Consider the following 27,363-nt stretch of genomic DNA (forward strand, 5'->3'; position numbering starts at 1 on the left):
GGTCTCAGCTCCTCCTAACAGTTGCTTAAATGGATGGCCAGACTCTTCCAGTGTGAAGGAATCTGTAGCTTCTGTGTTGAGCTGAGCCTGCAAGACCCAAAGGCTCCAGCACAGCTGTTTAAAAGCATGTGTTGTTTTAAGCCTCACTTTTCAGATGCTTTTTCAGGTCCTTAGGGATGTTTCTTACTGGGTCTTCCTCCTGCTTTCTGCAAGCTACCAGTTTAAATATAGCTAGGATGAGAACATGCTCAGTCCTCCTATTAAAGCTGGAATTCAGTTGTGAGCCAAGCAAAGGCTTATGAACTTTCAGACCATGCTTTAAGTTTTAATACTGCAGCCTCCAAGTTGGGTTATGTGTTCTGATGTAAATCTTGCATTTGCAGGCAACTTTCTACAGAGCAAGCTGTTTTACAGGAGTCACTAGAGAAAGAATCAAAAGTAAACAAACGCCTGTCAATGGAAAATGAAGAACTTTTGTGGAAGTTGCACAATGGTGATCTATGCAGCCCAAGAAAACTGTCTCCCAGTTCTTCATCTGTGCCTCTTCAGTCTCCTCGAAATTCTGGTAACTTCTCTAGTCCTGCAGTGTCACCAAGATGACATCTCTTGAGAGAAAGAGAGGCCTGCATTTCACTTCTGATCTGCAGAACCTTTCCTAACTTTAATCACAGGAGCAAGAGCTATATTAGCCGCCTATGACAACTAAACGTAACTGGAAACTATGTGTTGCAAAAACAGCGATAGGAGACTGTGAATGTGGGAGTAAGACATTCACTCCTCCCAAAAAGACTTATGACCTCTATGGACATCGTTGCACAAAGCACTTATAGAGCAAGAAGAGACTTGTTTGTTGCCTTTTCACCTAACCATAAGAAGAAGCTCAGGGGCTTAGAGATCACAACCTTTATAATATGTTCCTTATCACCGACACTTTTTTAAGGCTGTGTGTGTGTGTGCGTGTGCCGTGGATGGAGTGGGTGTAACACACTGTGCGTGTGTCTAATGCTGCCTTCTTTGCTGTGTACGTAATAAAGGATAAAACCTGAAGACTATACATTGACATGTACTTCCTTGACACTGCTCTCAGTATGCATGCTTAACAGAGTACCCTTGCCTGGGAATGAGGAGAAACTACTGGTACTGTAGAATAATTTCCTTCATCATTCTGGCTGGTAAAAAAATGGCATGAAGACCTCTGTCAACTGACTCCTTAGTGTCTTGGTCTACCTGAGTATGCAACTTTGAATTAATTTTAAAAACAAATTGAATTGCAGCCATATTTTGAATGGGTTCTTGGTTTCACGTCCATGCACAGTTCTGCCATTTATGAGGAGAACTTTTTTTGCAGGGTGCAATGGATTTTGGATTTCAAGTCAATAGGGTTGTAGTCAGAACCAGAGTAGCCCTCAAGGTCAGAAGTTCTTAGCTGAGTTGCAAGTTTAGAAGCCTAGACCAAGCATCTTACCTGCTGAAAAGGAAGCACTGATTTCCCCAAAATAGCACGTCTGTTCCTGAGGATAAACAAGATGTACATTTGAAAGCCAAAGAGAAATGCAATAATTGTAACTAGGTGCATTCTTAATTCAGTTCATAAGAAGTAATTTTTTAATTCCAATGTAACTGGTAACACACCTTGCCTTTTTAAGCATTAGCATTTGTATTAACTTTCCTCAGGCTGGCTAAATTCATCTGAGTATGAGGTAGTATCTGTGCATTTTATCTTGCTAATTCTGCCATACTTTCCCTCTTAGACTGCAGGATTACTGGTGTTTTGACAGTTCATCAGGTGAAAAATCCTGTTCAAGAGATTCTGTAAAGTAGAGGAAGATGTAGTCCTGGCTGCTGAAACCGGAGGATGAGGGTGTCAGCATTTCTGGAAATATCCCATGCTGAGTTTCGGCTTCAACAGGGTAATTGGATAGCCTTGCTCCACCCTTGATCAGACCTGTTTAAGATGACTGCTCTGTACCTACTAAAACAGGTTCAGCTTCAGATTAGTCTTAGAAAATACTACTGACAATTACAGTAGCTTGGGCTTCACAGTAGGGCCACGACATTGTTGCACTGCTGGTTAGCTAATGCTGGTAGCTGGCTGAGTTTCCCTGTCTTTTTCAGTAGCTTGGGGACAGGAGTCAAGGGCATGGGAAGGCATTTAGGGAACTCAACTGGAGAACCACTTCAAAGTATTTTACCTAAGACTTGCAAAATCTTGGCTAATAATGAGGAACACAGACATAGAAACAATACTGTTAACAGTGCTCATACAGTAAGTAAATTTGTAATATATTTAAACTTGTGATTGTTTCATCATTAAATTTACTTAAACCTCTCATAATGTACAAATTAAGGATGCCATTTCTATGGAATATTATGCTTTCTTTTAATCCTTTTTAGGGCACTGTACATGCCACTTATTAGTGGTGTCAGTACTTAAAATGTTTACTAGGACGTTCAAATTTAACTATGAAAATCCTATGTTGGCTACAACTTGGCTTTAAGTATGTCTCAGAATATCCTTGCTTTCTACGGTCAAAGAGATTTGATTGCATGTATTTGAGCTGAATGCTTTACAATAAATATTTTGTACCGACTGAAGGATTTTTCTTCTGCTTATGTCAGTCAAAGGAGCTTTAATCTAAGGAGAAACATTTTTCCATTTACTAAAAACTCTTGGTATCTGCTCAGCACAGCAAAACAGCAATAGTGAAGCTTCATGGCACAGATTATTAGTGTTCAGCTACTCCTTAGAAAATTTCCCTTTGTTCCTCCACTTGTAGGTAGAAAATATTTGGAGCTTGCTTGGGATTCTCCAGAACATTCTGTGTGTGAGAAAAGCCTCAGGTAGAGGTTAGAAGTGTAACAGGCCCTGTCACAGGGACACTCACCTGGCCACTGGTAAGAACTTTATTACTTTAGTTGCAGTGTAATGCCTCAAATAAAACATGCAAGCAGAGTGCACACAAATGTTTGAAGGTTGAACATGGCACAGCCCTTCCTGTGAAGAGCAGGGAAAGCTTTTCCAGGCTACTGTACAGGAAAGTAAGTATGTATAGTAGATAATACAAAGACTGGTAATTTGTTGATAATTTACCTCCACAATGCAGGTGACTCTTCATGTCTAAACTGCTTGCAAGTAGACTCTTTAATGCTTTTAAGAAGAAATGAAGACTGCTTGTATGTAGAAATCAGATTACAGAAATACCTGTTTAGTGTTTGTCCTGTTGGTCTCAACGAATTAAATAATTCTGCTAATCTGTAAATACTGTTTCAATGTTTTTCTCTGTTTGAGTATTAGTATTTCAAGCTTTAACTTAAGTACCATGTGTTAGCAAAGACTTTGTTCAATCCAGTAACTTCTACATATTTTGGGCTTTTTTCTTTAGCATTATGTTTCCTTCAGGAAAAGCTAGAAACCTGCTCATCATCATAAGCCAAAGGTCAAGCAAGTGAACAAGTGTTTTTCTTCAGATATCCATCTTTACTCTCGGTTCCATCTCTAATGATGGGCTTCAGAGGAAGCTTTGGTGACATTTAACAGCTGAACCAAATAGTTTGTTGCCATTCAAACTATTCATAGTATGGTTCACCTTCAATGCTTTTCTCTAAAGGTCATTGTATGAGTTGCACTGTATTTTTTATAAAACTTGGGGTGAATCATTTCCTTGAGCTAACTAAAGACTTGATGTTTCTCATTACTAACACCAAAGACACTTCCATGTAAACTGGTGTCATGAAATTCCTTCTATACAGTAACCAACCACTGACCTTGTCTGACAGCCAGGAAATTATTTAGGGCTGAGCTGCAGCTAAAAAGGGATAACCACTGAACCCTGAAGAAAAAAATACCTTCTGACCACTGCTGCTGTCTTGCCTTAGAAGAGCAGTGGCACAGGTATAGAAATGGAAACAACAGCACTGGCAGCTTTAGGCATGTAACTTTGACGAGTCACTTAAATTTTATTTCCCAGGCTTCATTCTCTTCCCCTGTCACTGTTCATTTAGGTGGAAATGTGCAATTAACTGCATCAATGTAACATCAGCTCTGCCCAATAGGCTTTTGGTAACATAAAAACTGTGTAAAATACATAGTAAAAGAATTCTCATAGTTTTTCAATTACAATAATTATTTTCATGCTTGGTGGGAGGACAAGGACAGAAAGGATGGACAGGATGTGACACCCACCAAAACTCTTCCTTAGAGGCAGTGCTTCTGTATCAGTCTTGAGGCCTGCACGTGATGGTTAGGCATAACCATTACACCCCAGGGGAATACTCAAGCAATGGATTTACACCATCTTTTCCTCTCCTGCCAAACTGTCATCAAGTAAGTGATGCCTCCACTGAGCTGCTGAACAAAGGTGGGCAGGTGACATGATCTCCCACTTACCAGATACTTTGAGAAGAAAATAAATTGTTGAATTACAGGCTCAAATGCACTTCTAAATTCAAAAAGCTGGCACAACTCCTTTAGTTCAAAGGAAAAGACATTGATCTGAGGAATGAAAATGCTGAAAAGGAATTATCGCATTGCACAGCCTCACCTAGAAACTCAAGGACTCTTAATTTGGTCAGAATAAAAAAACCCCACATGATACAAGGACATTTTTTTACCTAAAAAAATGGTCCAAAGATCTTTTTTAGGTATTACTATGAAATTGTATAACCTACTTAGTCTTTGGATTACAGTGTAATGTTCTTGATACATTTTAACAGATTAACCTTGCCTCTTACACCTTCAAAGATAGTTCTACTGCATATTGTTTTAATTTTTTTTTGATACCTTATTTTCAGAGACCAGAGATGAAAAAAGTTCCTGGGGAATGTTCTCCATGTAGTCTATCACATGAGACCTGCATGGAACCATTTCAGTCTTTATCATGGGTATTTCTCTTATCAGTTAAATTAGTTTAGGTTCCTGCATGCTGAAGAAAAAGCATTCAGCAAGCTTGTTTAGTGTTTTGATTACCTACACTACTAATCACATCACTGACTTTACTGGGAAGCTGCCATTTTTACATTAGCACTTGGAGCTGTCACTGTTCCAAACAGTGCTGTACAGCTGCTCAAAGGTCTGAATTAGCTGGAGCACAGGGCTACCTCAGGCCTTCAGCAGAAGAAAGTTTTAGGAATTCCAGTCAAACACAGGCTGAAACAGAGGGAAGTTTGTGACCAAGGGACCAGTTCCTGCTTTGCTTCCTTGTGTGTTCAGAGTAAACTGGTTTTCACTTGCCTTGTAAGTAACATGGCTTGCATTAAATGTTTTTTGTCATTTCACTACTAAGGATCTGTATTTAAAGTTCTAGCCCACATAAAGTGGTGCTTGAGACTAAGAAAAAAAAACCAAACAGTGCCAAAATGTCCAACAATGTTGTTATCAAGTTCTTACCTTCTCCTCTAGCAAGTTCTTTCTTTGTACTGGTAACTGAACGCAGGTTGAGAGAAGCAGTGGCTTATTTATCCAGGTATAGTTCTGTGTAAATGAAAATATCTTCCCTTTTCTCCTAAGTAAATTAATACAATGGAGTTGAACTTGTTATTAACCTAAGAAGAAATTCTGCTGTAAAACTGAACGTCATTCTAATGTTTGCTTTTTTGCCTTTTTTTTTGTTTGTTCTGTAAATGCTAATATATAAATAAATGCAAGTTTTACCTTTAGCAGCCATAATTTGCTATGTAATTTACTAAACATAACACCGGACATCTAAAGAGGAGTGAACTATTACATAAGCTACATATTGTAAGGGTGTAAGAATGCAACAACATAAGGAAAATCAAGCATACCCAACTACTTACAAGTCTCTGGAGATACTAAATATATATTAAGGTCCTAAAGGGTATTAATCTTCAGGAGAGAAAATTTTGTCTTTGTCTTTACATACATATGAAAATGAGCACACACACATTTATGTTTTCATAACATTCAGAAATTTAATTATTCTTGCAAAATAAACAACTGCTATTGGCTAACTTTGTTACAAGGCTTTTTTAGTTTGCCTTTTTGTTGTTGTTTTAAACATGTACAGTACTCAAATTTAAAATTGCACGTTCCACACAGTGTGGACTTGACCTCATGCAAGAGTCTGAGGGAAGGACTATATGCAAAGCCCAAAGAGCACCTGTTTCTAAATATGCACACACCCTAGGCATGTTCAGACTTACACTTTAATGCTTCATCGTAGTTTCATTAACTCACTACTGCTTGACAGGACACTGTTGTGGCCTGTCAAGCTCATCAACACAAAATGCATTGACATATAAAAGAAACAGTGAGAGAGAAGCTACATTTAAACATTAATGAAGAAAACTAATGGCTATAATGTCAAATAACGTACAGGTCAGTCCATAACCAGAAGTCTTTTCTATCACTTCAGTTCAACTTTGGTAGTTACTGTTGTTTCTCCTTGTAGGTTCCGAGTTATACAAATATAGTTTCCCACATCTGTGTCTTCAAAATCCTCCACAAGAAGAACACTCTTTGAGAGTCTTGTAGTATGGCCAATTCCTCTCTTTATCAATCTCCAGAAGTTTTGAATAATCACAGGCCTCCCGGACTATTAACAAAACAAAACAAAAACAACCCACCCACATAAAATAGGTGATTCCACAAAGGGTATTTAGTGACACCACCCCGTCACGTTGAAGCAAGAGGCTGGAGAGTATGAGCCTATATCAAAAGTCAGCCCTAAGTGAGGGAACTGAAGGTGTCTGGCAGTGGCAGCAACATTCCTGCATTAAATATGGATGTACCAATAAGCTATGCCAAATAAGGATAATACAGTGGCTCTTCCACTCCAAGCACTGGGCTTGGCAAAGCTCTGCCTGGAGCCTGTGCATGAGCTCAGTTTTAGGCCACTTACTAAAGTTGCATTTGGGTACCTGATCAAATAGGTGAGGTGTCCTGGGGGAGGTGTCAAGATAGATGAGTGAGCTCATTTTCAGCCTTCAAGCATGTCACAAAAAGAAGGCAGCAGTGCCATGAGGTAGCTGACTGAGCTTTCATTCTCTTTTAGCAGAGTGAATAGCTGTATGTCACACGTTGAAAATTTATTCCTCCTCTAGTTTTAGAAAACACTACATCAGGTAATGTAGAAACAAACAGTAACAATTCTCAACTATTCCTGAGTTACCTGTCACATTCTCCTTTCCAAAACATATATGTAACTTCAATGCCAAAAATACAAACCCCTCATGTTTACATCAAAAAATGCTTTTTTGTGGGTTTGTTGTTGTTGTTGTTTTGGTTTTTTGTTTGGGTTTTTTTGGTTTGGGGTTTTTTTGTTATTAAGTAAAAGGCACTTTTAAAAAAAATTCTATAAGGGAGTTCTCTAACGGACTGGTTATGAGGTCACACTGCCTGGCACCTCAGGAGGTCACAAAATACTGTGTAAGAGAAATTGGCCCAACGATAGACTAAGGCAGTCTCTTTTCTTCCAAAGTCCAGCAGCTGTTAGTCAGCACACTGGCTTCTGCTATACCAATAACTGGGATAAAAATGCAAGAGAGAGGTTTCTGTGTGGAACCATCTTCTCTTGCCTCATGACATAGATGGATTAACCACTTACCAATATGAACACTACAAGGCTTAAGCTAGATGTAGCAATAGGCTAAGTTAGACACTTAATGCAGAGTGAAAGCTACAATCTCACACTTGCAAAATGACCAGTACAAAGGCAGCTCTCAGTCTTCCTGAAACTTAGGGATGAGTCACAGTACAGTCAGGGAATGCCTAGGAAGTGGCAGGCATTACCAGCTATAGGAAAAAAACCCATAAAAATTCTTGGCAGTTATAATAGAAATTCTATAACATTTAAAAATAATGAAGCCACTTAGCAAAGCACTACCTCCTGTTCCAAGCCTGAAAATTAAGCGCTACCTACAACCAAGTAATACTGCACACTTAATCAAGTCTAAGTTACTTAAATATAGCAAGTGGAACATCCTTGACCCTACTGAAAGTAAGGTAAAGGCTGTGCAAAGTGGACTCTGTTTGCCTGGTTAGGTTCTTGCTAGTCCATTTATCCTCAAACTAACTGCCTGCTTTGTAGCCTGTTGCAAGGAATCAGATTAAGGGTGGATCTGTATGCATTCACAGCAGGTGAATGAGCAAATGCAATCGTCAGGGAGTGGCAAGGGGAAACAAGGAAGAAAACCAAAACTGAGTGGAAAAAAAAAGCAGGAGTAGAGGTTAGTGACTACAGAGATAAAAGGAGGGCCTCCACAACACACCATACCTAGGGACAAGCAGAGATTGATGTGCTGCTTCTGCTCAGAAATCGGGCAGTAGGTGAGAGCCCAGCTGCTGAGTGGTGTAGGCTGGGACAAAACCATTCCTGAGCTCCAGCACTGAAAACAGCAGCATTGAATGGAAACATCCAGTGAATCTTAGAACAATGTCAGTCCCTTTTTTTTGCATAAAAGGTTTATATGACCAGCATCACTGATGGTCTTGTCTCTTCTCCTTCCACCCCACCTTTTTTCTTTGCAGCATGTGAACGCTCTCAATAAATGTAAAGTCTCCAACAAGCATGCAGTGCTTCTACTCTGACATTTACTTGATCCTTTTGTTGGGTCAGAAACCCAAACACAACTCTCCCCTCCCTATCCCCAGGCACAGCTGGAGCTGAGATAGTTTACCCTAGTGGATAAGCACAGAGGCAGGCCAAGGCCAAAGCCTCTCACCCCCGTAGGTGGGTGCAGTGAGAAGGTGCAGTCCTTTGTTGATAGCCCATGTGCCCTGCACTGCAGCTGTAGTTCCCATAGCAAACAAGGGAGATAACCTGCATGCTTCAGCTACATTCAATCAGTGCTAGAGAGGTGTAAACATGCACATGCCAACATGCATCAGGTGCAGTAAAACCACTGGGAGCAGCTGGGCCAATAACTGCCAGCAAACCAGGCTGGGGGCAGCCTGGGAAAGATGCAAAACTAGGGTGGATAATAACGAGACAGTTTTGGAAGGCCAAGCTGGGTCTAGAATGATTAAGAAATGAGCTCCTGTTGTAACAGGTGAGGGTAGTTACAGGGAAAAGAGAAGGGACCTTCAGCAATGCTAGTCAGATACATCTTATTTTGTCAAAGAAAAGATATCCCAGATTCACATTGTGTTTCCTGTGGATGCTTTCAGATGAGGCTGGGCAGAAGCAGATTCTGCTTCAAGATATGGGCAACAAAAATTCTGTGCTGGAATAATTCATGCACCCAAGCTATGGAGAAAGAAGGGACATCAAATGCAGAGGCATCAGTGGGCCTTGTGGCTTGCCCTACAACAGCTTCCTGATGCTGGTTGGTTTTGACCCTCTCTGAGGCTTTCTTTAGAAATGCTGCCAGAGGCCAAATATCTCTGGAATGGAAATGTGACTGAGGAGTGAGCTTTGCTGAATTTGATTTTTACTAACAGGGCTCTACATCCCTGCGTGACTTCTCAGGGAGATTCTCAGGGAAAGACAGGCTGAAGTTGAAAGGGGATGTGCTGCCTCCTCCTGCCAGCATGCCTGAACTAGCAAGAGCATTCAAAACTAAGAACAAACCATTTCAGGCAGGGCATTCACCTCTTACCTCTTGCCCTGGATACTGCCACCTGAAGTTCACATCCACATCTGGCTCCCCAAGGACTGTGCAGACAACATGAACTCTGTCACCGAGTCCAGCTCTACTGGATGACACCGCAATTGTGGCTGAGGGTGGGCCCTTGGGGACTGAGACAGTGTTTAGAAACAAAAAATTAGCTGCTGAAGTTAAATACACTGATCAAATTGAGAGTCAGTTTTTGACTCAGTTTGCTTAGTGCAACAGGTGTTTTACACCTGCAACTTTCCCCTCTAAACTGGGAAATTTGCTGGAATTTAAAACTGATAAATGTTTTATCACATGTACTTTTGATCAAGGTTTTAAAACTCTCATTACACTACATATTTCACTTTCTAAAAATTATTCTCCTAGCATCGGCAGAAGAATCAATTTAAGCACAGAGAAAACTGCACTTTACCTTCCACATATAGTAGGTGATATTTGATGGAAATCTGAGGTGCTCCCTGTGACTCTGCTTTGCAGTAGACAATACCTTTATGATCAGAAGTAGGGTGCTGGAAGACAAAACCCTTCTTTGCATCATAAAAAATATCAGTTCCATCTGTTTCAATTTCTTCTGCTGGAAATTCCCTGTGAAGAGTCACTTTTGCTGAAGGAGTAGTAACACGGCATGGGATGACTGCAGGTTTATCTGGGTTCAGGTACACAATCTCAAAATAACTGGGAGTAGGTACAAAAAGCTCCTCTTTGTCTGTGCAGGAGAGTTGACATAATTACAGAAATAATTACATCTCGGTTTAACAGAAAGAGAAGTACATTTGACAAGAGAAAATAGCTGTGAGCAACATTTAAAACAAAAAGCTTTGGCTTAATTTTAATATGCACACACACAAAAGAAAAAAGAACATTGCTTGCATTAAAAAAAAACATTAAATTGAAAATAAAAACGAAGTATTTTTTTAATCTTAAGAAAATCTTTGGAGTGTCCTTTAGTAAGCTTCCAAATACTTATCTGAATCCCATCACCACTGGTAAGATAAGGACTACTAGAAAAATACACTTTTTGAAGCTACAGACTTTTTATACCTATGCTTTTAGTCAAAATGTTTGATTTACTGTCTTAAGTAGAAGAAATATTTAGTGCCCTCAGAAACAGAGCTAAGGAGTATTTCCATAATTAGCATGCCTCTTGGAAACTTAAATCTGAAATTCCTCTTTCTAGCACAAGCATTTACACAATAATTTGACTGAAAAGTTTGTTCCAGCCTTTCTAAGGAATGTATCCTAAAAACATTAAGCTCTTCTTTCTCATGGTCCAATTTACCTCCAAAATGTATTGCAAACCATCCTACCTTAACATTTTGTACTAAAACATTTTTTTAGCCATGAATACTTTAGCTCTAATGAGGCATCAAAGGTTATTTTATTATCCAGAACGGTTTCCAGAATAAAAACCAAGCCACTTGATTTCAGCTCTGTTGTACCCAGCAGCAATAAACTGTGCACAGGCTCTAGGGGACATCACATGCACTTGAAGACTGTTTTGCCTCTCAACATGCTATGATGACTCCTCAGAGAAACTGCCCTTACTGAGTTTTTTAAGGCAGTGCAAGTAACTGGAATTCATTGGCAGTCGGGGAAGAGTCCATGGGGTCACCTGAATGCTGTGACAAAATGAATCTTCTGCACAAATTTATTTTCTTTATTTAGACGCATTTTCAAAAATTAATACTTTTTATTAGTTTTGTAGAAAATCCTCAGAAAGTGTGTTATAAGGTATGTGCTTTTCATTGCATTTTCCATTACTTTGGGTATTTTGCATAATCTGAGGAAAAACGGACTCAAAAAAATCACACTAAGCAAGTAATTTTCTGCCCACAAGCAGTCTTCATTAACATCCACTAAAAATAGATGAAAACTGTGGCAATAAAATCTTGAGAATGAAATCACTGATGTAGCTTTATTCCTGTCTTACCAGCAAATATATTTCCATTAATAATCCCCCAGTGAGTTAATTACCTGTGAAAAAGATGTATGTTGACCCTGTTTTAGTCTCATCCTTCCTGCATTTGTTACCATTGCACAGCTGAAGCCAGCAGCTGTACTCACCTGTATCTGCTGCAGTGGAGTTTGCAAGGATCAGCTGACTGTACCTGTCAAGCTGCTTTATGCTGTGGAAAAACAAAAACAAAAGGCGAAGACAAGCAAGATGTATTTCCTTGTATATTTCTGTCAGCTCATTTCCACTTTTGATTTTTTTTATTCCTTCTCTGCAACTGACCACTTTTCACTTTCAGAGCTCTGTTGCAACTTCCCCTTTTGCTCTAGCAGAGACTGTTTACAGGAGTTTATTGATTTTAACTACATACAAGAGCTTGCAAGACAAAAGTCTTGTACATTTCATTTTTTCATTCCTTCAAGTCTCCATTTTGAATCTGGGCTGTAACTGTTCTAGGCCACATGTTCATCCATGTTTTGGCCTAGTTTGTCCATGCACAGCCCTTTCCTTCATTCTACACGTCAACCCACATACACCTCAGTCCCTTTTCAACACTGTAACGCTGCTTCAATAAAATCTAACAAAGATAATTGACAAGTAGTTAGTAGCAGGTATTCTACTGAGAGTTTGTTTAATAATTTCTGCCTGCTTTCAGTGTGAATGCTTTACCAATTTTTACCATACCAGTCCAAGTTTCCACTTGCAAAGAGCTGCTACCTCACCTTGGATTTGTCCTGCAAGTTAAGTCATTTTGCATCACCTACTCCTGTGGTCTAAGTCACCTCACTGGAGTTTCCTTCACATCCCTTGGCTATTTTAGAGCATGACCCTGAGAACTGCTGGAGGTGTACTGGCAGTGCCATCATGTAACTACATAAAATTCAGCCTGTGTGATTATTTCAGACTTGATATGCTTTTTTTTCTTTCTCCTGAATTTCCCAAGCACATCTCTCAGTGGATTGACATTTGTAAATGTGCAAATATTTATAAATATGTAGACATATACATAGATGCTGACAATTATTGTAAGAGGCAAAGGTTCTTATGAAATACTGTAGCTACATTCTTTTTTTATGTATTTTAAGGTTTACCTTCCATGCTCTTTCTGGCAGACAGATGGTGGTGTGGTTGGCAGTCTACCGCGTTGGCTTTTGATGGATTTCAAAAGCAGTGGCCCAAAAGTACCAGTTCTCAGGGAATCCTGTCAGCACAGCCACGTGACAGCAATGATGCACTCCGCTGCTGCTCCAACCCTTAAAAATGTTCTTTTTAACCAGCTGCCTCTCATGGTAGTGGATCTAGGTCATAAAGGGTTCCCTTTTTCCTTTGCAAGACATTGAGTTACAAGGTAATTTCTTTCTAACCAAGTCAGGAATTATTTTTTCCAAGTTAGGTATTTGATAATGAACTTCTTTTTACTGTTTTAAAGGGATTTAGACAAATACACAGCTTGCATGAAATCTGAACAGCTCTCATACTAATTTAACTCTGGGTTTTTTGAATATTTATTACCCTCCTAATTCTTACTAATGTGGCAGTTAGGTAGATACCTGACTGAAGAATTTCTTTCTGGGATTAGCTTCTTTGAAGAAATTTTTATCCTTTTTTAAGAGTTTTGCTTGACTGTTCATTGCAGGCCGAATAACTGTTTAAAAACAGAGGCCACCACTTCAGCTGCATGTGCTTCCCAGAAGTTGGGGCTCCCCAGGTCTCTGTTAGCAGTTTGCACAATTAGCAGCAATCACAAGCAGAAGTTCACATAACCCAATACTCAGCCTTCAGCCAGGCCAGCAGCTTAGAGATGAAAAGCACACCAAATACACACCTCAAACAGAGATAACTGAGAACTGTCTTTTCCACTAAGCCCTCAGACACCATTAGATCCACACCAACACAGACACACATGGATCCACCACAGGGCAGTGCTGAGGCCTGCCCCAATAAACAGGCAAATCACAATTCCTATCCACCAATGCACTTGTCCTACACAACCTTGTATGATTCCATTTCTTAGAATCATGTAATTATGGTGCAGTAGTCTTCCCATTTTTAATATATACACTACCTTACATTATAAACTATCTTCAGTTTTTGGATAACTTTTGAGAGATTCCTATCTGTGCAACAGAACATGCTGTGTATCACACCCAAAATGAAGAAAAGACAAACCCAAAACATGTCCTAGTCTGCATTATTACTATTTAGTTCCACAGTTCACATTTCACAGGCTATATGACAACCTCAGAATAAAATGTTTTCCAAGGATCAAGTACTAAATGTCTACTATATAGAGAAACCATTATGCCAGAACTCTTTTGCTCCCAATCATTAATGCAGAACTGAGCTATAGTTTGAAATCCCAACAGATAGCAAAATAAGGTCAGAGTTAATTAATTATTGTACATTGTGTTCTTCTTAACTGTGAACAAGTTATTCAGTAATAACCTAGCAAGGTAGTCATCCACAAACATGCAATAACAAAACCTGGCATCTGAGAGTGTAATGTTGAAACTTGAGACATGACCATATTAAGCAGACAAAACAAGCCATATAAAATAAAGTATAAATGGCAAATCCTGCAGCTAACCAATATTTCCAGGGTAACTTATCATTTCATTAGTACTTAATTCGTATTTTAGATGCTGGGAAATCTGACCCAGAAGCCAAAACTTTCCTGTATTGCAGATGTCGCGAAATAAAAATGTTGTATATACAAACATTACCAGACTGTTTAAAGAAACCAGAAATAGCCCAAAGTCTTATTCCATACATTCATCTTATTAAACTTCATATAAAGTTTAGAAGGTTTTCTTGCCAGAAAACTATGCCACATTTAGAAGCTAAAATATATATTTATATAAAAAATATATATAAAGACAGTATACATAGCATCACTCAAAGAACACCTGCCAAATTCCTCTCAAGTAGCTGCATTCATACTGAAAAAAGAGAGCTTATATCAAATACACACTCACTAGGACAGGAACATAACATCTTGCTGTTTTACACAAGACAAAATACCTTAGCTTTTAAACTCAAAGCACAAGCAGCAAACTCATATTCAGTTACACACATGAGCACAACTGACATCCCACTAAGCCTGTGGGATGCATTCACTGCACTCAGTGAAAGCAGTCTAATTTCAGTCTAATTCTGGCCCCCACCACACCCAGTTTCCTCAATATTTGTGGGAGTGCTCCTGTCCAGACACCCTCCTCTCACATGAATGTACATGGGATGCATGTCCAGCTGTTTGCCCCAGCTCCTTTCATCTGAGCAGCTCCATTTTGTGTCAGTTTACTCATCAGACAGTCAAATGCAGCTGGTCTTCAGCAGGGGAGACCCATGCTCCCACCAGGCAGCACAGAGACTGTGTGAAGTCAGAGCAGCTTTCTGCTAGAAAGCTTTAGTAAAGGGAAAATCTGCCTGCTCTTACTTTTATCCCTCTCTTATGTTGTAGATCCAGTTTCTGGGTGAGCCTCCTGTCATTAATTTGTTATTCACAGTCTTACAAAACAGCATTCCAGCCCTTCTGTACTGGGTGTGCAAGACCAGCCTCCGACTGTTAACACCACCAGTGTTTTTGGCCAGTTCAGACAACACACAAAATTTTCAGACAAAAAGTATGCAAGTGCTGCACAAACCAAGGGAGCATTACAGATAACAGGCTAGTTCTGAAGTTCTGAAGCAAGCCTGTGTGTGTCCTTAAGCTAGGAACCATGTTTGCATGATTCAAGCTTTCTCTCAGAGCTGTATAGCACACTACAGTCTCTAAAGCTAAGTAAATTGTTCCAGTGTGTACTGTTGTGTACTCCAGTTAAGAGCAGTGGAAAGGCAGAATTTCTGCTCCATCTCAGCAAGAAGCAGCCAAAGAGTCCTCCTCCTCCTCCTTTCACTCAGCATCTCTCACTCCCTCAGATATGATAATTATAGCACATGTAACAGCTCCAGACGCATTACAAACCGAGACTCTCTAGTACAGCAAGTAACGTATTTTATTTACCAGGTTGTAGAGTACGCCTACAATGAGAAATTCAATGAAAGCACAGCCACTAATACTACAGAAATGGCTTTTCTAATGAAAATCTTCCTCTTTAGAAAAGGCATATTGTCCCCCAGATTGCTGTATTCTCCTTACCATATGGGTGAGTTAAAAATGTGGTAAGCATAGCATTGAGGCAAAACATCTGGGTTTTATCCCTACTTCTTTACACAACCACCCATAGAAAATACATGACATTGATGCTAAATTTAACTAGTTGTAAGCCAAAATACCAGAGTAGTTCAATTTGCACAAACCTTCTATTATTTAAGGGAAAAGTAAGAATTAGATGCCTGAGCATCTGTTGCTGTGAACAGAAGAATTGTAGCCATTAGTCCCCAGCAACTGCAGGGATCTCATCACTGGTGTCTCTCCTCCTTTTCACTCTTCCTCTGGCACACCAACCCATTCCTTCATTTTCTGTTACCTCGTTTTGGCCCCATCACGTCCTCCTGCTGCTGCCATCAATTCTAGTTTGCACCAGTGCCCCAAGTCCAGCAAGACCCACGTGGAAATCTAAGGTAAAAAAGCCCAGCCCAGTTAATTAGCTTGGGTTTTGCCCCACACCTCACTAACTGGTAATGAGGGGATTATCTTATACTTGGTCTTTAAGTACTCAAAAAATGTTAGAGGATACTGGACATATATCTACATAGATGATGAAACAATTTTTGCTGTAGGTTATTATTTGCTAATAAGTTTTCTGAATTTTCCCTCTCTGCCCTATATTAATCCTTTGTTTTAAAATAATGAAGGTAATGTATTAATAAATTTTTTAAAATTGTCTATTGCAGTTGATGCTTGGTGTGCATATTCCATGAGGAAGATCTAAGCTGCTCTTGAAAGGTCATAGCTTTGCTGACCTTTTCTAGTGCCAGCTCACTTATGAACGCTGCCAACTGAGCTAAGTAACACGGTACCTTTGTGGTACTTCCAGTTAAAATCTATCAAACCTTTCTGAAACCACAGAACACAAATTTCAAATTTCACATTCTACAGAGCAGACTTGTTTCACAGGCACCTATTAAAACTACAGCAAAGACCTTGAGATAATTACCAAAGCCATGCTAAAAATGTGATGAAAATGTAACCGCACAGGATTCTGTAGTCAGTCTCCATAAATTATTACTATTTTGTGACTCTTAAATCTGCTTCCAATCTATATTTTCAATTTCTCTAGTTAATTTTAGGATCTTCTGCTTGCATTCAAAACTGATGATTTAGTCAAACAGCCTTACTGTTTAACAACTTATTTCAAAAGCAATGACCATTATATTTCAATACAGATCCTTAAGTATATGCCTTACATACTTCTAAAAGAAAATAAATACTTAGGCAAGTTACATCCACCCAGTAAAAATGTTTTATAGCACTTATTTTATGTGGCATAAGTAACTTTTGTTGTATGGTTATATTACCACTGTTAAGTTGAATGCGTACAGAAATGTAAATTGCTGAAGTAACAGGATCCCAAACTACTTCAAACTGAAAACCAGAAAATTACACTATCATGCCACTTATTTCTGTTTTCCCAAACCATCTCAATTTCTTGTATTTTGTCCCACATGCATCAATAGAGAACACTTAATTTTGCATGAGAGGAATAGACAGCCAAATAACCAATAGACAGCAGTAAGAAGCATTCAGATTCCTCTCCAAAAACCCTGAATACTGCCCTGCCTTCTTTAATGCCAGATTCTGACACTCAGATGGCACGGCCTGGAGGTCTACAAGACCAAACCACACCAGCAATAGATTTGCAAATGCACAAAACAGTAAGACAGGCTTGAGAACGATCACCCCCACCACATACACACACACTCCCAGCTGGTTTGCTCATCCAGATCTGGCTTGCTGGGAGGCCAGGTCTGTACTGCAGCTAATAAACGCCACCTGCTGAAAGAAACCTGGATAGAACAGTATTCCTTGCAAAAGAATAAGCAGTAGCAGGTTAAAGAGTCCACTAGGTCTTTTGACAGCTATTGCTGTGATAAGCCCACAGCAGGATCCAGCTTGCTGCTGTAACTTACTATGGCAGAAGCCTTGCACACAGCCAGGGTAGTCCTTGGGCGCCTCAGCCAACACAGGCCAAGCCAACAATGGCACAGAGAACTGGCTCATGAATTACATGAGGATGTGCTAGAGATCACAGAGGGTAACCTCCATTCATCAACAATCCCCTTCAGAAACAAAGTGTAAAAACGACTAAATCTGAAAAACTAATTAACTGGGAGTGATTTTAGGGTAACATCACACCTGTAAATAATGAAGTAATAATGAACACTGGGATTCAGATAATCTGAGTGACTTAGAGCACATACACTTGTACTTAATTTAGGAACAACAAGACAAGAGCAGCTGACATCTTGACTCATACCTCTGTGCCTCTCTCACCCAATAATCCAAGAAAAGCTCCTAAAAACTCTTTCTTCGGGTATCACTCACAGTGCTTCATGGTCTCCATAAAACAGCCAGTGAAAACAAACAGTTCCCAGAGCAATAAAATGCCTGTGGAAGACATCCTTAAGCTGCTTATATGCCCCTCCTCTTTCTAATACAGAACTAAATTACTACTTTTAATCTACATTTAGCCACGTATACTATCCTAAAAAGCCAGGAGGGCAATGTATGGAGAGTCTCAGAAAAGATGTTCAGAGCAACAGGACATTCAGATGGTGGGGCAGTCAGTTCCTCTTCCTGCTAACAAATCTTTCTGTGGTTTTCATTAAGATGTCAAAAGACGAAAGAAAAAGCTTTCCTCAATTGATAGTAAAAACCCTCAGCATTAAACTCTGATGCAACACAAGCCTTGCAATTTCATTTTGCATGCAAAGGCAACTCTGACTGAATGACTACTCCCACTTGCTGCTTAGCATGAAGGCTGGTGTATTTTTTGCTAGTTAAGAGATGTGGGTTTGAGTCTCTTCAGGAAATTAACCTTACTACCTCATGTGGTAGCCACATTAGCAACCAGTACAGCCCAAGACGAGCAGGTCTCTGCAGAGCAACAGAGTTGGTAGTGAGCACCTGACATCCACATGCACATTTTGAGAGTTTCACTTTGGACCAGCCCTAACGTGGTTCCCTGTTTGTGGCTGGAGCACAATGGTGAACATCATCTCCATTTCAGATTCATCTGAAGGAAACCGAGTTCACACGCTGTCGGACTATCCCGGACTGCACACCACAAGGCAGTAACTAGTGATGACTAAAAGTTGCTAATCCTTTTTGTGGACACTAAAAACTATTAAATAGAACACTGTGACTGTAAAAATGTAAATAAACAAACAAACAAAAACACCAGTGGTGCTGAACACAGTAAGGGAAAAAAGTTCTGGATTTTTCCTGCAAAAAATCAAAAACAGCTTACCTGAGTCTGGAGTCTTTAAAGGTGTCTAAATAAGAAGGATAGTTCCAAGTAACATTACTCCCCTTACATCGCAGCTCTATGCTCTGTCCTGCAGCCAGGCTTAAGGTGGCAGCTAGTTTCTGAAAATGACCTTTATCCATCACCTGTGTCAGGATGGACTGGGACTTCAAAGAGGAATCCACAGACTCTCTCTCCTTCATTTTGGGATTCTTGGGTTTTACTTTCTTGTTAACAGGCTTAATTTTGTTTTCTCCAGGTTCTTTGGGACGCTTACTCTTTGCAGGCTGTCCAATAACTGGTAAAATAAAGAAAAGAAGGCAATGTTACTGATTATAAAAAGTTTTTATAGTCTTTTGGAAAAAAAAAATCTTCTTTATTAGCCCAGAGAATAATTGAAATTTTGTTCTCCCTAGAAAAGATGCATAGAACTTAGTAAGAGTTAATTTCCTTAAGTTTTTGAACTCTGCCATGACCCATTTTCCTGGGGAAAAAGGAAAAAACAGAGAGCTTTCAAGAACATGTGGAAAATCTATACTTGCATAAACAGAGAAATATGCAAGGTATGAAAACTTTACAAATGGTAAGGGAAAGAAATACAGCACTTCTATCTGCAGCCACTTTTGTCATTTCCACCTCCTGGAGCTGCCATGCAGCACTCAATGCTACACAAACTCTCCATGTTCACATCACGTGCCCATCAGTCTGCATGACCTCTTCACACACCACACTTCCATAAGGGACACGTGAAGAACCCACAAGTGTAGAACTTCATGACAATTTATAAAATACTAATGGTGATGCAGGTTTCTTAGTTTACAGTAATTACTGAATTGCAAGGGATACTTTAGTCACTTGAAGGTGACTTACTTAAGTTGTCACTTCTCCATAAGAGCCATTTATTTTAACAGTCCAGATGAAGACAGAATCTTATTTAGAGACAAACAATATGAGATTCCATTATGACCTAGAGACAACAGGAATGACCAGTTGCCTTAACAAACAAAGGAAACAGAAAGAAAAAGTGAGGTGTCTCAAATATTTAAAAATAAAAAAAAACTAAAAAATTCAAATTTTAACTGAAATCAGGAAGCACATTCCTTTTGTGAGACAAGCCTAAAACTATTTTTGCCAGACACCAGGAACACCACTAACTGCGCCTGACAGCTAATTCTTGTTTTCCACATGGAAACACTGAGGTATTTCATTGTACAAATCAATCAACAGGCTCCCTCTGGAATGAAAAACTCAGCATACACATATACTCAACATAATTAAAACTGGTACAGGCTGCCAGTACGAACAGCAGGACTTCCAGATTCCTGCGACTGATGGCTCCTGTGACACTCCTCAAACCCCAGCTGGACACCTTGCACTGCATTAGTTTTGACTTCTCCAAGTCCAGGCTGATGTACAACACATTTCTTTTAAACAACACAGCACCTTGTGAGCACAAATTTTAAAACCAGGAGTTTGTAGCACTTTTTCCTTGCATTACATTAGAAAGGCTACAGTAGGTCAGGCCAAAATGTATTTGCACTGACACCACCTAGTGTCAGATGCCAAGCAGAGAACAGGGCAACCACCTCTGCTCCTTTGATACTACTCTCCTAAGCTTCCAAGACCCTTTAGCTCAAGGGGTCTGTGAACCACAGTTGCTATAATTTTACTGTGCTTAGCTGTTTCTGGTTTGGGGTTTTTTTTGCTATTTTTTTATTATATTGTCCTTGGATGTTTTCCTTCATTGATTTGTCTGGTCAGTTTTGAAAATTACACAAATTACACATAAATGCCAGATACCTTCTAGTTTTTGTATTAAATAAACAAATATCCATGTTTCTCCAACAACACTCTCTCCAACACATATACTTTCACAAAACTTGAGCGTTTTTGACTCGTTTTCTTTCCACACTGACAAGTCCTACTCCAATTATTCCTGTAAAGAATATGCATCTCACAACAGTTCAGTTTTACCACATTTGGGTGACGGCAAGAACACAAAAGCAGGCTGTACACCAGGTTCAGTATGCTCAGATCTAGTTGTACTTATTAACGGTGTCTTCTTTCCTGTCTCACTAGTTTTCACGATAGCAAAATTAGGAGCTGGCTTTTTAAAAATAATCAAGTGAATTCCAAGACCACTTTCCTAAGTAGGAACTATTGGTTAAAAATTTGTAAGCAGAAACCCATCAAGGCATACATGAAGTCAGAACAGTTTGTGCTATTCAGCATCCACCAACATGAAATCTGAAGTCCTATTTTCTCTGCCCAGTCTTTCAAAATTTAGAGATCATTCTACAACTCTTTACTGACAGTTTTCTTTTAACAGATACTTAAATATGCTGAAAAGCATGTGCCTTACAAGACCTCTTTTAGATTCAGCTGGTTAAAAGCAATTCTATCCACATGGCAAAAAGACTAATTCCTACTCTTTATTTCCTATTAGTTATTGTTCCATGAGAGGTCTTCCCTTGTCTCACGGCACATTTGTTCCCAAGGAATTTTTTACAACAGGCTTAATAAAAGCCTTTGGGAATCCAACTACATCAACCAACTCATCCATGGTCACACTCTTACAAAAAATCCTCAGAGAACCTCAGCAGATCAGAAGAACAAAACTTCTAAAGGAAAAAAAAAAGGCAGTCATGCCAAAGCCATACTGACTTTTCAGCAATTCATGAGCTCAGTTTCAGTTTACAGAAGAGAGGCACAACAGACATCTGGCTTTGTGCCTCTACCTCCCCCAGATATTGTAAAATACTGGGATATTCCATTTCACTGGAAAGGTATAGTTATATGATATGATAGAGTGATATGCAGTGATATCACAATCAGTTCAGTTGGAAAAGACCTCTGAGACCATCGAGTCCAACCTCTGACCAAAACCCACAATGTCAATTAGGCCAAGGCACTAAGTGCTATACAATCTTTCCTTAAACACCTTCAGGAACAGTGTTCCACCATCTCCACTGGCAGTTCATGCCAAAGTCTAATCACACCTACTGGAAAGAAATTCCTCCTACTGTCCAACCCAACCCTCCCTTGGCCCAGCCTGAGGCTCTGTTCTCTCGTCCTGTCACTTGCTGCCTGGGCCAAACCCCACCTTGCTACCCCCTTCTTTCAGGGAGTTGTAGAGAGTGATACAGTCATTACTGAGCCTCCTTTTCTCCAGGCTAAGCAACCCCAGCTCCCTCAGCCACTCCTCACAGGACTTACCCTCCAGACCCTTCATCAGCTTCATTGCCCTTTTCTGGAAAAAGATAAGTTATGACAAGCTGCGCAGCTGGGTTAAGGCTTCACCAATTTCAGATTCAAATTTCTTTTACACCTCAGGTGTATATCATAAAATCTTGGCACTTAAACAGTTTCTGTTGCTAATTTTATCTCCCACTGATTCTTTTGGCATGTTAATGAGATGTCTTCTAATGATTCTCCCCATTGAGAAAAATTTTATTCCAGATTCTGCTCTTACAGTGCTTCATAGGATACTGCACTCTAAGTTTCTTCTATGCGTATCATGTCGCCATTTGCCATTAAAAACTCTCTAAGCACCTCCATAGTGAACATGGGTGCACACAGATAAATTTTTAAATTTCACTTTCTATAGATACTCTTTCTTATCCCCCATTCCTACCAATCATAAAAATTCTGTAACCATGTCTCCCAGCCCCATCACGGTACATCAGAAGAAAAAAAAGGATTTATGGCTGGTTTTATCCTTTTGTAAGCTGTTTCTCAAACTCTTTTTGTCTGCTTTATTCTGGTTTTTATATTTAACACACATGTGAGTTAAGGAGCCTCCTCCTCTTATGTAATTCCCTCTTCCAAAATTAAACACATCAGTGGTTTCTTTGTCTTTTATTATTCCTGCAAGAATATTAGAATTACAGTCAGGCCGTTCCACAACAACATCTGAATCCAATTACTTGAGTACTGCTCCAGAGCAAGTCAGGAATTGCTGCTCTTCTGAGGGGCTCTCCAAATAGCAGCTCTAATCATTATTTGTGGCCATCTATACAATTGCATTCTGCACCACACCTCGATGTGTGTGACCCAGCTCTCCAAATAGCAGCTCTAAGTCATTATTTGTGGCCATCTATACAATTGCATTCTGCACCACACCTTGATGTGTGGGCCCATGTGAGGGGAAGTTGTTCTTCCTTTTGCTTTTCTATCCAGTCCTTGCTGCTCCTCTGATCTTCCTTAGCAGAGCAGTCACTACACATTGGGTGGTCGGTTACCAGGCTGGTTCTTCTCCACAGGGCTGGTATTTCAGCCCTGATGACTTTTACCATCAAAACCCACCAGGAAACAGATTTAACAACAGATTAACAACACATACTGCCACTTCTCCCTCGGGTAAGCTGTTCCATCTTAGTGGAATTCTATCATATTATTGTGCCCTAGTACTGGAAGGTTCCACTGACAGGCCTGATAAGCCTTTGGAATAAGCATTCCCATTCCAAATTGGCCATTCCAGTTCCTTGTTGAACTTTCCAGATTACTCTGTAGCAGCATACAAGGTTTGGTTCAGCCATCCTTCTTCTTTTTTTTTTCCCATCAAACCCTACTGAAATTTGTTCAAATTACTCTTTGACATTGCCACTACTTTTTGCCAACCTCGATCCTGACATTATTTCTAAGGCACTTGAACCCTGCAACCTCACCCCTAGGAAATGCTTCATCCCATACTGTGTGCTCTGCCACACCTGAAACTCTGCCTTTAAGAAACTGTTAAAGACTTCCCTATGAAAGCTTTTCAATTTTAAGTGCCAGAAGCCTGGTTTTGATTTTCTCAAGATTAAGTTTTTCCTCTCCACACAAGCTCCCTCTGTTTCATGTTTCTGCAGTTCAGCGAGTCTGAACACTTTCCTCCTACACCACACTCCCAGCTGCTCACTGAGAGCCTTGTCTGCCTGACCTTGTACTTCCCTGCTGGTGACAGCAGGGGCATTTCAGCTCATCAGCAGATGAGCTTTTACCTTCCTACACAGAAAACCCGGTTCTGCCTCTGTTGCACCTCCCAAAGAGGTGAGTTTCCAAGCAAGCTGTGGCCATGCTCCTTCCCAACACTCCCTTTTAAGTCTGTCCAGGTATCTACTGTCCACTTCTAGCACCACTTCTGCACCTCACAATCCTGTCTTCTGTCTTAGCTGAATTAAGTCTTTTTATGCCAGGTAACAAAATTAACTGCTACAGTGTCACCCAAGGTAAAGGGTGACAATCAAATCCCTCCAGGAACAGAGAAACCATCACCAAGAATCCTCCATTTCCTTATATAATCTGCAAGACTGTCCAAAGAAAGGGAACACAATCAACCAGCCCATTTATGCAAGCACATGAATATGCCACGTTTGGGATATTTCACTGTCTCACTAGAGGTATGCACTGGGCCCTCACTGTTTTAATAACACTGCACTGCCTAATGTTGCACTGCTTTAGTGCAACAGCATTCCTTATTATAAATAAAAATATAATAAAATTAAGACTTACAAAAATATTAATTAAGAAAATGCCTCATTTCTACCACTGATCAGCTCCTGAAGTCAGTTCTAAGAGGCACTGTACCAATTTCAGCAGCAACAGTATATCTGAGGTCCCTAGTAGCTCATCATGCGAAAGGAGGAGACTGTGCATCCATACGCCACAGAAATTTATCATACAGCACTTTTGCTCCTGGTTCACAATATTTGTCTCACCCTATCCTTTAATGTCTGCCCCTTGTTCAATATCAAATAGCAGTATCAAAATGGGTGTTAGTCATATAATGCTAAAAAGCATTTGCTTTTTATTTGAAACATCACCTATATCCACATGCACATTCCACTGGTCTCACAGCTGCACAGGCTGTAACTCAAGAAGACCCCTGATCTTCAAGTGCCAACCTGGAGAGCAGTGTGTGAGCCTGGTCTCCCACAGGGACAAAGGAGTCATGCTCACTGTCCACCAGACATACCCATTCCACAAGGCAGGCCCCACGCTACATCTTGACATCATCAGAGACTGAAAACTCTCTCAATTTATACTGATTAATTCTTCCCTGAGGTGAAAATAAATTGTGAGGTTACCACAAAATAAAAAAAAATAAATTTAAAAATATAAATAAAAAATAAGTTAAGTGTGAGATTATCATATAGTATAATTAATTAGCAGGACTACTATGAGTAAAGAGTCTTTGTGATTACAAGTAATGTAACAGAACAAGCTGGACACATCTCATAATTTGTGATAGTTCAAATGAAAAGTTAATCATCCAAACACAGTGCCAATCTGGAGGGCAATATTTCAGTAGTTCATAAATTAATATAAGCTAAATTAGGAAGACCATTTTGAAATTACAATTCCTACATTAGGACTTCTACATTTAGCTTCAGACAAGAAACTCTTATTAAACGTGCCTGGTTACTTTGTCCCATTGCTAAGCTTCTGGATGGCAGAGCAGGAAGCACCCAGTCACACCTCAGTATAAACATAAGAAACTGACAAGAACAGAGACTTGGCAAATCTTTATGTAGCCAAAGTTACAACTTATTTCTTATTCTGTGTTTTTATTGTCTACTTCTCAAATAGAAACCACTGCTCTTTATGTGGTATACCCACAGACTAGATCTTTCAGCAGAAATCCTCTCCTGCATCACTCTGATCCACAGTGCAATTCCTCTGCAGGTAGTCGAGAGAAAAACTAGGCTGGCAAAGGCTTCTGGAAGTCCCTTCCCATCTCTGTTCAGCTGCTCTGAGCCATGTCCACTTGAGCTCTGACTTTCCCAGAGGCTGGAGACTCTACAGCCTCCTCTGACAAATTCTCTTCTTATCAGCCCTTAGGGTGGAAAATTTTTTATGTTCTTATAAGAATTTTTTCCTTATGACCTACTAAGGTACTTGTGGTAACTGCTTCTGCCTTTCACCACGCACCTAAGAGCCTGCCTCCTATTTCTCTACAAATAGGTAAAGAATTTCTCTTCCACAAGTTATGGAGGCCTTGATCCTCAAGCCCTTCCACAGTGAAAAGCAATGGAATTACTTTTTCGTTGTTTATTTCGAATAAGTATTAATAAGTTCATCCACACTTTGCAAGAGGGAAAGGCTCCGTAAGTCAGGAATTAGTTACGAATGTCCCTTCCCCACCAAGACTTTCTCACAACCTGAAGTGGCTGTGAGAAAAAAAGTTATGAGAACTTTTCTCACAATACTCAAGTTATGAGTAAAGTTCGATGCTCTCAACTGAATAACGACGCAGAAAGCCAAATTTTTTTTGTTTTGTTTTTGTTTTTTTCTAAATCCCAGCACACGTCCAACGCTGTCCCACGTCCAGCACTGTCCCCTCCTCGGGCGCCACACGGGACCGGACGCGGATTTAAACGTTCTGCCCCAAAGGGAGCGAGCGGCAGGAGCAGCCCCAAAACCCAAGCCCACATTTTCGCCTGAAGGCTTCGGCGACCGGCTGGCCTCACACGGTGCGCCCAAGCCGCCTTCCCTCCGCCTCTGCCCAGCGGGACGGGAGCCCCGCCGCCGCCCCCTCCCGTGATGGTTCCCGCTCCCGTCCCCGGGACGGTCCGGCCGGCGGGCACGGCTGGGAAAAGGGAAGCCGGCGGCGCCTCGCAAAGCGGGGGGACCCGTCGGGCGGCGGCTCACCGTGTGGCAGCGCTTCCTGCAGCAGCAGCAGGCTGAGGAGCACCCAGAGCCGCATGGCGGGAGCGGCCCGGGCGCGGCGGCGGCGGGGCGGGCGCGGCGCGGGGCGGCCCCGGGGCGCCTCGGCGGGGAGGGGCCGGGGCCGGGCCGCTCCCGCCGCCACCCGCCCTGCCTTGATGGAGACCCGGGGTGCGCAGCGGAGCTGCAGCCGCAGGACGTTCGGGGACAGCCGGGGACGGCTGTTCTGGAAGCAGCTCCTCGGTGCCAGCTGCCCCTCGCCAGACGAGGCTCTGCAGAGGGCCGGTGGGGCCTGCAGCCGGGCGGGGCAGCGAGACCGCACGGGCTGTACCGCGGGTGACCCCGGGGCTGCACTGAACAGTGCTGGCCTAAGACAGCAAAAGTGTATTTTTCCGTCAAACTGTGGCATTCGTATCAGCCTGCCACACCGAAAGCCACCTCACTGTGGAACAGAGAGGCGGTCTCTCTCTGGACACAGGTGAAGCACACTGAGACGGCGCAGGTCCCTCTCTGCCGCTAGCAAAGAGATGAAGGTGGTGAACTTCATGTCTGCCGCATGTGTGTTTCCGTTCACAATGAGCTGTAAAAAGCCATGCCTTGAAATTCGAGGGTTTCCTTGTAGGAGAAGGAAGAGGAAAATATGACTGGAGGGGCCACAAAGGTAGATGCAAGGCAGGATTGGATTTGAACGGGGGAAGAAATAATGGCTGTCAGAGATCAAAGGCAGACCCCACAGGAGACAAAACCACAGTCCAATGTGAATGAAAATAAATAAAAATC

The 27,363-nt window shown here is 40.8% G+C and overlaps 2 protein-coding genes across 2 annotated transcripts in view; one reads left to right on the plus strand and one right to left on the minus strand.

Moving 5' to 3' along the window:
• The window catches only part of MTUS1 (microtubule associated scaffold protein 1), a 119,779-nt gene extending 114,124 nt beyond the window's left edge, over positions 1-5,655 (plus strand). The window contains exon 18 of the mRNA XM_039699845.1: positions 384-5,655. Coding sequence (XP_039555779.1) covers positions 384-600 — 217 coding nt within the window. The 3' untranslated portion in view covers positions 601-5,655. The remainder of the gene's footprint in view (positions 1-383) is intronic.
• Positions 5,656-5,906: 251 nt separating this feature from the next.
• Positions 5,907-26,639, minus strand: PDGFRL (platelet derived growth factor receptor like). Its single transcript, XM_039699922.1, has 6 exons — positions 26,569-26,639; positions 18,940-19,234; positions 11,548-11,699; positions 9,986-10,279; positions 9,556-9,695; positions 5,907-6,551 (listed from the first exon to the last, which is right to left on the minus strand). The coding sequence occupies exons 1-6, from the start codon at positions 26,621-26,623 to the stop codon at positions 6,363-6,365; spliced, it is 1,125 nt and encodes a 374-aa protein (XP_039555856.1). The 5' UTR covers positions 26,624-26,639; the 3' UTR covers positions 5,907-6,362.
• Between the last annotated feature and the right edge of the window lie 724 nt (positions 26,640-27,363).

The sequence above is a fragment of the Passer montanus genome, unplaced genomic scaffold (assembly GCF_014805655.1).
Source record: "Passer montanus isolate IOZ18808 unplaced genomic scaffold, ASM1480565v1 scaffold14, whole genome shotgun sequence".
Lineage (NCBI taxonomy): Eukaryota > Metazoa > Chordata > Aves > Passeriformes > Passeridae > Passer > Passer montanus.

Coding starts and splice junctions, on each gene's coding strand:
- PDGFRL (XM_039699922.1), bottom strand. CDS start 26,623: ATGCGGCTCTGGGTGCTCCTCAGCCTGCTGCTGCTGCAGGAAGCGCTG. Junction 11,700..18,939: donor TTTAAAGACTCCAGACTCAG/GTAAGCTGTTTT, acceptor GTTTTTCCACAG/CATAAAGCAGCTTGACAGGT. Junction 10,280..11,547: donor AACATACATCTTTTTCACAG/GTAATTAACTCA, acceptor TCTCCTGCACAG/ACAAAGAGGAGCTTTTTGTA.